General features: G+C 41.7%; 1 protein-coding gene across 1 annotated transcript in view; it reads right to left on the reverse strand.

The window, feature by feature from the left end:
* PCSK2 (proprotein convertase subtilisin/kexin type 2) overlaps positions 1-11,187 on the reverse strand; it is a gene marked incomplete at its 5' end in the record, with an annotated part of 78,876 nt that overhangs the window by 11,443 nt on the left and 56,246 nt on the right. Inside the window, one exon of the mRNA XM_009082454.1 lies at positions 8,670-8,845. Coding sequence (XP_009080702.1) covers positions 8,670-8,845 — 176 coding nt within the window. The remainder of the gene's footprint in view (positions 1-8,669; positions 8,846-11,187) is intronic.

Raw genomic sequence — 11,187 nt, forward strand, 5'->3', positions numbered from 1 at the left:
TATATTTTAAATAGTATCTTTCCTCTAGAATCCTGTTGAAACCTGTTCATTTCCTCCAAAAGTGACACACAGCCTGGCACACGTCCTTATGAGCCATCTGAAGGTGTATCTCAGAACTGAAAATGGATCTTGGTCCATTTTAGTACTAGCCTGAGAGAGGCTTACCTCCCAATTCAGGCTAAACCAGCACTAAATCTTGGGCAAGGCTAAATGCTTAGTAACTCACAGAGAGCTCCTGAGAAGCTCTCTTTGAGAAAACAGCAGGTTTTCTATTTCCAGGGTCCTTCGTGGGATGTTGCACTACCAGCAAAAAATATTCCTGAGAAATTTTCTTACCCTTTTTCTCATCTTCAAAAAGTACATCCCAGAAAGACTTCTTCACTGAACTACCTTGCAAAAGTGAGCTGGCAGGGGACTGCAACCTATTTCACCTTATGTAACTTGAGGCATATCTTGAACTCTTTTTCCTCCTTGTTAGTGTGTTCATTCATTCTGCTTGCTGGGATAGTGCCCGAGCCACTGTTCCCCAAAGTTCTGACTGCTGGATCACACTTTCCAGAGAAAAATGGGTGATATTTGACAAATAAATCTCCTCCAGCTTCCCTGACCTTTCCCATCAAAGCTGGCAAGAGTCCACGTGAGTAACAGCTGGGCCTTTAACATGGCATGGCCTCTGCAATGGCTCTTCCAGTTCTCCCACTGCCACCTGGCCATCAGGGTTGCTGAAGATGGATGGAAGGAACAGCATGTTTCTCATGCCCTTTGGCTTCGGCCTAATCCTTCAGTCATAGATCAGGACTAACAGTTTCCAGCCAACACAAGCTGAAAACAAAGAACACTCTCCTGCGCTGAAAAGCCAAGTGCCAGGGAAGGACAGAATCAGGACACCAGCAGGCAGGTGGGAGCAGGATAAGAAGAACAAAAAAGCAGCACCTGACTGTGAGGAGGTATTTTTTTAGGTGCAGTGAAAAGGTATTTCAGGATAAGGACAACCAAATGTTTTGCTGATGTATATAGACTGTTCCATTTCTATGGAAGCAAATGCAGATGGAGCACATTTGACAAAAAATGTAAAAAATTACAGAACTGAAAATTGCTTTCTGTAACAAATTCAAAGCACATATTATTTTATAAGCATCTTTCTTCTTGCATGACATATGATAGCTATTTTGTAATTCTTCCTCCTAAGAAAACAGAACTGTTTCAGCACCTTCTATATAATTTAATAGCAATTTATGTGCCTGCTAAGGTAAGAGATAAGCTGGTTTTCCAGGAAAAGCAAAATTCTACAGCTTCTTCATGGGTACTGCTGACTTATGAATAGGACTCATTTAGTTTCTATTCCCTATTAATTTTGACTGCATCTTCCTCTTAAAAGAGCATTCCTTTCTTTCCGTACTTGTAAATCCTTACATGTTTTACATGCTGTAATTACAAACTGCATCCCAGTAATGACTGCTAATCCTTGCAGAAAGTGTAGTTTCCATCCCAATACCAAATCACTATCGTGTCCCCAGGCTAGGACACACCAAGGCAAGGACAGACTGGAAGAGCTGTGGGACCATTTGCCTGCTGTCATGACCTGCTGGGGACCATTGGGCTCAACTTTCAAGACCTCCAGGATCCTACACAGAGACCTTACTCTACCTTGGTGGCCCTACGCCTCCTGTGCACCAGCAGTCTGGCTACGTGGCATAGACCAGCTGGAGGCATCAAGTCCTTGGCAAAAAAAATGCTCATTTTCTGCCAGGGTTTTCTGAAGCTGGCCTGCATGTTCCTGCATCCCTGACATGCTCCTGGACAGCTCATTGAGCCCTCACTCTCCTGGCTCCTCCAGCTGCCTTATTTGCCCAGAGCAATCTGGTAGCCTGTGACTTCCTGGATCCCTTTGCTCCTTTCCTTTACTGATTTCTTGGGGACTGTTAAAACCTAAAGTAAGATCTGCCTGATAGCCATCTGAAGCTGGCCTGCATGTTCCTGCATCCCTGACATGCTCCTGGACAGCTCATTGAGCCCTCACTCTCCTGGCTCCTCCAGCTGCCTTATTTGCCCAGAGCAATCTGGTAGCCTGTGACTTCCTGGATCCCTTTGCTCCTTTCCTTTACTGATTTCTTGGGGACTGTTAAAACCTAAAGTAAGATCTGCCTGATAGCCAGCCCAGCAATCTCAATTTAACCTCATAGACACCGAAGTTTTAAGCAGGAAACATATGTGGATTGCCAAGGTTTGCAACCGCACACGTTTGTCGTGTTTGAGCTGAATACCTTAGCATCCCTCCCACATTCAGCCCCTTTTGAAAGCCTGGAGTGGCTGAACTGTGCCCCTGTGAAAGCTCAGGATGCCTGGTCCTCCCAGCACAGCCACAAGTCATGGAGTTCAGCTCAGAAGAAACAGCAGCTGGGTTATCTTCCTGAAATTCACCACTGCTGAGGGCCATGTCCCTTCACTGCTGGGCTGTCTAATCTTCCAGCATTCAATGGAGGAGGAGGAAAGGCTGTTTTGGCAGGAGCAAGAACTCAGCTCAATACTTGGCTGCTATGCAGAGGATAACTGTCACTTGGAACCATGTTTCAGTCACGCTTCTCCTGTTTTTGTCTGTTTCATAATTTGCTGTCTTGAGTAACCGGCTGTCCAGTTCCTCCTAGCAGATTTCTGAAACTATTTGGGTTAAGTAATAATCACCCAAGTCCACAAGACTGCTGCATATAAGATTCACAAAAAAACTAAGGCCTATAATTTGTAAAGGCTTTATGTATCTTATTTTAGAATTGGTCACAGAAGAGTACTGAACTCAGATCCCCTAAGCCACGATTAATTGTGTAATTGTTAATACCTCCTTTAGCTAAAAATAACGCTTGAGCCATTTTCTACATCTAAATTACTGTTGAAACTGGATGGACTTCTATCAGCCAAGAGAAATGAATGGAAAATTACACTTTTGGTGAAGAGAGGCAGCATTAGGTTTCAATTAGGGCTCAGTCCAGCAGGGAAATAGGGAGGGAACTTTGAAAATACTGTGGCAAAACCATTTAATTAGCCATTCCTTTTTTGTCGGATGCTGGGCTGTGCACCAGAAAATATAATGTATTACTCTAGTCCAACAATTCTACAGGCCTAATTCTGGTGTCAATAATATTTCCAAAAATCAATCTCGTCCACTTCCCAGAATTTCCGAGAAAGATTATGACTGAGGAAAAGACCCTAAACACCCAATTTACTTTCCACCAGTGATGACACTGGTTTCCTGGCCCAGAGCTCCCAGCTGGTGCGATGGTGGTGAACTCCTGGCCTCACAGCTTCACCTGTGGCTCTGGAAGCACTGTGCAAAGTTTCCCAGCTTGTAGCATCAGCATTGCTGGGACTGTAAAGCACATGGCTGTCAAGTTGCAGCACAGAGATTAGGCAAAAAGTGCTCCTGGTGTCAGAGTGAGGCAGCAAAATCTACATTTTGAGGCCACATATTGTTTTACCTTCTTAGAAAACAGTAATGTACATGTCAATAAAGACAATATTTACATTTGAAACTTACAAATATTGCTATATTGGTCCAACCTATGGATACAGCAGCTTTCTGCTCTTTATGTGACAGTTATTTGAGTCTTTGTGAAGGGCAACATTTAACTCTGTCACAGGCCCATACAAAGCCCAAACCTACAACAACAGCCAAGGGTCTCAGTTGACTGAGGCATCTTGGAGGAGGCAAGTATCACAACAGACATTAGTGGCTGAGATTTGCCCCTAGCCTGTCCTCAGAGCCACATGTCCATTCCTTGAGCTGTGACAGGAGAGCAGACAGACACATACTGATCTCCAGACCTGTGTCACTTACTCAGTCTAAGGTCGTGCATCCCATCAACAGACCAGAAAAGCTAGTCATGCTATTTTGCAAAAGCCTGAAAACATTCCTGCCAGATGAGCAAGGTTCAGAATTCTGAGCAGATACAACAGACTCATGTGGGGTTTTAATAAGGTTTGATTTTATCTTACATAAATAAGACAAGGCATGGAATTAGAATACATATTTCAGACACAATGGCAATACGATAATAAAGGGCTCCCGAGTTATAAAGAAGGTTGTTGAGCTTCCTCAGAAATGGAGTAATCAGATGGTTGCCAGATCATAAACTAATTTCCCTGTCCTCATTTGGCTGTTGAGCAAATAAAACGATATTAGAGGTACCTAACTGCATATACTTCATTAACATGCTATCTTCAGCCTATTTCAAAGAACAATAACACAATGTCTGTCCTTGGAGAGAGGCAAATGAGAAATATTTCCTTTCATTTTCAACATTGTCCTCTCTTCTTTCATTGGTGAGCCCAATTACAGAGCCATGATGAGACTATAAATTCTTAATGCTGCTCCCCTGGCAATTTGTACTTGGGCACATTTTCTTAGGTAGAACCATATTATGGAAGCAATAATGTTTTCACCAGCACAAGCACGAATGGATCATGTCTTATATATTCTGGCTGAGCCAGTGAAGTCTTAAGGAATTAATTCAGTCCATGAGCAATCCCTCACAAACTACATCATAAAAACTCAATAGATAGAGACCAGCTTAGATGATTACTACTTTTTATTGCCTTAAATTCCAATAGCTGAAGCTGGAAAGAACTGGATTCACAGAATGGTAAATAAGAAACATTTACTGGACACTGCATTAAAGACAGGATGTACCATAAATCATGGGTGGAATTAGTTCTTGAGCTAGTTGCCTTTTCCTGTTTAAGGTGACTGCTGACACAATTCTGGATGCAAGGTACCAAAGAACAAAAAGCATTTATGACTGCTGACACAATTCTGGTCAGCAAGGTACCAAAGAACAAAAAGCATTTAACAGAGATGTGCTGTCACAGGAATTCCATCTACCATCCTTACCTTGTCCTTAAAGCCGTTTAGCCCCCAAAGCGGGTAAGCACAGCTCAGACAAGAGATAAGTAAATCACACAGCACTGCTTTGGCCAGTAACACTATACATACAAGTGCAAGCTTCCCTCATTAGGCAGGTACTGGATACTCACAAGGTTCAATCTAGTCTTTAAAAACTAGAAGTTTTATTAGGTCCTTTCCAATTACATCTCAAATACATCTTTTCTAGCAGCTGGAATTGGCATTAGCTAAGAGTGTTCACCTGTGTCAGACCAGTGCCAATAATTGCCAAAGTCTTGTGGACATTTGTGTGTATGAAACCCTTTCAATCGCTATGCCCAAGAACCTGCTAATTCAACTGTGAGCTCATTTATCTTTGCAATGCAACTACCACTACTCAGTGACCCAGTCATGTTGCTGACTACTGTCCCTGAACTAAAGCCATGAAATAACACAGTGAAGCCAGGTTGCACTAAAAAAAATGAGTGGAATTGTCTTAACAAAAAGCAGCTTGAATCCCTTTCCCAATACCTTCTGATTACGTGTTATGCTGACATCAAGTTCATATACACGCCATCTCTTTTGTGTTCAGCCTTACAAATGCCATTAATAAAAGAGTCCAAAAAAGAGTTGCCAGTGTGATGGACAGATTGTGTTGTCCTTAACTGAACTATTTTAGTGCTGCCTCTATTCATGCTATTTACCTTTCAAGCAAAGAGCACACCAAAGTGAAGTCTGATTTAGACAAAAGGCAAGAATGAGCTAAACACATGCCAAGAATGGGTAAAGGAAGAGGAAATGTAAGATCATAGAATAATTTGGCTTGAAAGGGACCTTTTAAAGGTCATCTAGTCCAACCCTCCCTGCAATGAGCAGGGACATCTTCAACTAGAAGAAGATATATTAGATACAGAGATATATCAGCCTTAACCCACCATGTTATGGCTGCATGGCTTCAAGCCATAAAATCAGACCTATAAACAAGAAGCTTCACAGTTTCTGCAGTTCTCATTCTCTTATCATTATCAGGTCACTATTACCCCTGCATCCCAGCAGCTCTGGAAGGAGGGCTTCTAAAGGATGTGCCAGTGGAAGTGGGGGAAGAATGAAATTCTTGTCAGTGAGTTTCTCCTTGAGCCAGGTTCCCAAGTGTTGTGGAAACAACGTAATTATTACCTGTGTTTGTCAACTCAGCTAACTGCATATTCCCTGTAAGAATTCTGTGTCACTCCCACTTATTGACTTTCCGTTTATTGTATTAGAAGCAAGGATATTAATCTTGCTCCCTGCAAGAGATCTTACATTGCCTTCTAGGACATTTGGAAGTATTGCTTTTAGTTTAAGAACACATTTTTATTTCTCAGCATGTTGCCTCCTCCTTGCCAATATCTCAGCTTCATCATTAATTCGTGAACCATCACTCTGGTGAGAATCAGCTCTAGGCTTATAAAAAAAATTCCGACATTTATTTGTCTCTCTGTTTATAAAAGTTATTTTTTTCAAGATGGGGGTGTTACCCTGAAAAATTATCATAAACTAGATTTACATTTGTACAGTCAATAGAGAATTTGATCCATACATTATAGACCTAAATTAGGTAAAAGGGTATTATATCAAAGGCTGGTTAGTCTTCCTTTACATTCAGGGATGTCTGGAGTGGGTTTTTCAAAGCACTAAGGAGAATACCCAGCATCCACTGACAGCTTGAAATATCTCTAGAAAATCTGACTCTCCACAAAAAGAGAACAGAGCTATACCCAAAAAAGCATTCTGTGTCTGGAAATGTAATGAGTAAAATAAGGGTAGATAAAGCTATGATCACAACACAAAGGGAGTTATTTGGGGTGGAGCTGCTTCTTTCACGCACATATTGCCAGGATACAACTGAGATACTGCCACTGTAAGATTAAATGTAATTGTCCCTGGACCACAATATTTTTATTAGGCAGAATCCAGTATCATTCCTCCTAATTCTGTGATGGCTGACAGAACTGCAGGCTCTCCTGATATGGTATGAGAGTAATCCTTGCCAGAGCACAGCTCAGTCACTGTTCTCTCTCCTTTCCAAGCCTTCAACCTGAGTGATCTCGGGGCCCCTTCTGATCTTAATATTGTAAATTATTTCTTAAAGAGAATCACAAACACTCCTGAGAGAAAATAATTAAAAAATGCAATATGCCCAACAGTCCAAGTATGGGACTACAACTAGACAATAAAACAGAAAAGAAAAATCCCTTCTTCAATGCTTAACATTCAAAGTGAAGGTTAATTCCAGTGTAAGTCTACAAACTAAAGCATAGGGCAATACAACAGCAAATTAATTGGAAGATCTTTTTCATACTAAACTGCAAAAAACCCCATACCTACAATTTAAAATCTGCTTCTCTTGAAGAGCAAAATTAACTATTTAGTTCAGTTTGCTTTCCCCTGCCAGGGTTACTGGTACATTTACATTTTCTGCTGCTTTAGAGGAGTTATGCAGGGGAGGAGAGCAACACAAAAATTATATGAAATTTTTTTTATGTTCAGAGTTTATGTCTGCTCCAACCAACATTAGTGACTGTAAGTGTGAGACATCAAGGTGTTGCTAAAACTGTCACATACTTAAGAAAGATCTTCCTCAAGACCAAAGTATTTAAGCGGATCTTTATGGAAATACTCATCAGAGCCCCTCTTTACAGGTTACACTACAAAATTGAGCAAACTCTGGAGGAATTTGTGACAATTCTTCCTGTGTTGTTGCAGTACATTGCTAATTTTATGGGCGGGAGCATGAAGATGACTGTAATTCCTCTGTTATACGCAAAACATTTGAGGCTCGGGATTTGAGAAAGCTTTAGATGCTTCACTACTTACCACAGCACTAGATTTAATTATCATGTCACAAAACATGGTAAACTGAATGTGCTGCTCACAGTGAGGTGGTGATGAAGAGTGGGAGAAACTGGCACAAGTAAGGGGAAGAAATAATTTGGATGGAAAAAAGAGCAATTGCAGAGCTCCCACACAAAACCACCCCAGATGTTCTGGGGAATTTCAGATCTTGTCATTATGGAAATCCATCTATAATCAACGAAGGGGAGGAGGCTCATTCCCTACAGCACCAGGACCAGCCATGGTTGTCCTGGCTGTATGACACCGAGAGATGGAGACAAAGCCATGCAAGGTTGATTTGCTTGTTTTGGGCTGATTTGTTTTCTTTTTGAGTTGTGGCACACATTTTCCCCAACCTTCTAATACTGTACAGGTTAAATAGATTACAGGATTATATTGAGTGTCTTTTACAAGGACCACCGACTGCTTCTAGAGGGAGGTGGAATAAGCCTAGAGGCTCCTGCTCCTGGTGAATGATATTACTCCACAGACATCTGAACAGCTGTAGTTCAATCACAGCTATAATAATCACCTTATATGAGTAACCTGAAAGACACTCCAAATCCAAAACAATAATTAAATTGGTACCACACTAAAACAGACAATGTGGTGTCAGGAGCACAGCTGGCATGTTTCAACCTTGGGAATATTTAAAAGATCAGGCTCTTTCATTTTGACCACGATGGCATCTGAAAAACATATGTAAGCTGACTAGAGATAAACACAGTGTGCTGAGATTAGATAATAAAATCAATGCCAAAATATTGCCAAAATATTGAGGAGAGAACATCAGTAAATGTTGGAATACGCTGAAAGCTGGAATAGTTTACACAACTGCATTGTTTTGCCACGTCGTTGGTTTCAGCATGAGTGTATAAACATCATTCTGCCCCAGTACCCAGGTTATTAAGAAGACTGTTACCTTGTTCACACCATCTGCCATTGCTTGCAGTGTTAGCTCTCTAGGTCCATCCACAGTCTTCCCATTATCAGTTGGTCCCCAGCTGGCACTATATATATCTATGACTTGAGGCATATGACTGATGGAGGAAGCCTCAATAATGTCTGTCATAAATGGCTGGTCAAGCATTCGAATACCTGTAGATTTAATCAACATAAACATGAATTCTGTTTTACCCAGCACTAAATGAAATCTCACCACCTGGAGAAGGTCCCCGGTTACAGGTATTTTAAATCACTGGCAGTTTCACCCACTCAGTAATTCTGCACTCATCATTCCCACTTCACCAGGGTGTGCTTACCCAGCAGGATGCCAGCATTAAACACCCAGCCACAGCAAGGCAGCATGGCCCAGAAAGCAAAAGCACTTCACTGTTAGCTTTCTAATTACACAGTATTTTCCATCCAGTATTTGAGAACACTTAAAAATACAAGTATTCAGCAATCTCAGAAATTCATAGCATTTAAATAATATTAATGGTATTTAAAATAGTACTTTGTAACAACTAGGGAAAAAGAGTAAGGCTGCCCTCATATAATTTATACTCAGTGTTGTGTTGACACATCATTAGTTTTTCAAGTAATTTTTCTATTTATTTTGGTGGCTCTCCAGAATTTAATCAGAGGAGGGAAACACACCACACAGCAATTTCCTGGAAAAATATCATTCTGTAAACATGCAGACAATAGCAAAATATGACCAGTATTTGGAGGAAAATAATAAACTAAAACTTGCTTCCTTCAACCCATACTGCAGAAGAAGTCGAGTTAAGAGTTTAAATGATACAATCCTAGGACAGTTCAACTTCATAAAACCACAAAGTGTGGGCTCTGAGCAAGGCAGGGTGTGACAGACAGCCGTCTGTTATCCATCATACCCCACACATAAGACAGATTCACTGACAGCTAACCCCTTGGTGACTTCTGGATGAAACCCATGTAACCAGGGCTACATTCCAATTTTCATTTGTAGCCCTGAGTCGAAGTTCAGTTTTTCCCAACAGTATCAGGACACGTCTGTGACAGAAACCAATAGCACAGAGCCAAACAGTGTGAATGGCAGTGAGGACCCTGATTTAGAAGTCAGTGGTTTTACTATATTCAATGCAAAATCCATGTGTCAAATGTGAGGCTGGAAAAAAGTGGCATAAACTTCAAATAGAAACCAGACCAAAGCTGGATATTCCTGATCTGCTAACTCAAACTAGAAGTGATGAAGTCAAACTCATCATTTTTACATGTACTTGTAAGATGCAGATCAGCACTGAAACCACAGAATTACTTACTGACCCAGGGGAGGTGGGGTGCCAATAGGAGGAGTCAAGCCATCTAGCCAAGCCATCTGGCTTGATGTCAGGGCAAAAAAAGAGGTACAAGAAGCAAAGCACACTATGCACTAGATCCTTGGCTACCAACTTCCAGTTCCACCTGCAAACAGAGACCCTGAACCACGACAGCAGCAGACACTCAGCTCCCACGGACTTTCAAGTCCCCATGGACCACATGGTGGTGCTGCAGGTGCGTGCTGTCCTCAGGTAGGCTGGCTGGCACTTCCAAAAACCTGGGGGGATTTTTCTATGAAGTGGACAAGTATGGAAGATTATTTGTAGGCTGTTAGTCATCAGAAAACCTCTTCACCTCTTGTTTTTTAAGCAACCAGCTCGAAATTGTAGGGTTATACGAATAATATGGACAAGGTCCAGCCAAAATCCCATGCCTCAATTCACATTCCTCTAAGAGTACCTTATTGCCAGAATGTAAATTTTGTGGAATGTCCCATCCCTGAAAGGGATATTACTGAATAAAGGAGATATGCACTAGACCTGCCTGGCCATTTACTAGCTCTCAGCGGTGTTTCTTGGGTAACAGCTTAACAAATGTTGTTTGGTGTCCTTCTACAGCAGAGATTCAGCTTCCAATCATGTAGGTGACATGAGAAATATAGCCTTTCCCAGATTCTGGGGCCCTGGTGAAACAGGGACTGGCCAAACAGAGCACAGCCGTCCATGCGCGCACACACTGTCAACCATGCCCAGGAAGCAATGGGTACATCCACACTGATGTTCTGGTGTGGATCAGGAGAATTAAAAGTGAAATTCATAAGCATCTATATTTGCTTGCTGTGCCTTGGTTCTCATCATGGAACAGTCTTAGAGTGGGAAAACTGGATTTGTTCAGATTAAACTAAACTGACACATGCTGTCCGAGAGCCTAACTCACTCCAATCACTATATTCAGTCTATCTGCACAGAGAAGAGCTCGTTAGGAGTATAAATAACCAACACACGCGAGGTGTGAATGCTGGGTGCTAGGTATCACCTGTTTCATTCTTTGCATCTGCTCCTAGCACTCTGCGTTGCTGTTAAAACAGAGGAAACCAACGACCATAGTGACTTACAGCACCGCAGGCCCTGCCCTGTGAGAGCCTAAAGAGTATGAGCACAATGGGATTTGCCTTTTCAAATAGTTTCCAAGTGCAG

This window comes from Acanthisitta chloris, unplaced genomic scaffold (assembly GCF_000695815.1).
Source record: "Acanthisitta chloris isolate BGI_N310 unplaced genomic scaffold, ASM69581v1 scaffold29520, whole genome shotgun sequence".
Taxonomy (NCBI): domain Eukaryota; kingdom Metazoa; phylum Chordata; class Aves; order Passeriformes; family Acanthisittidae; genus Acanthisitta; species Acanthisitta chloris.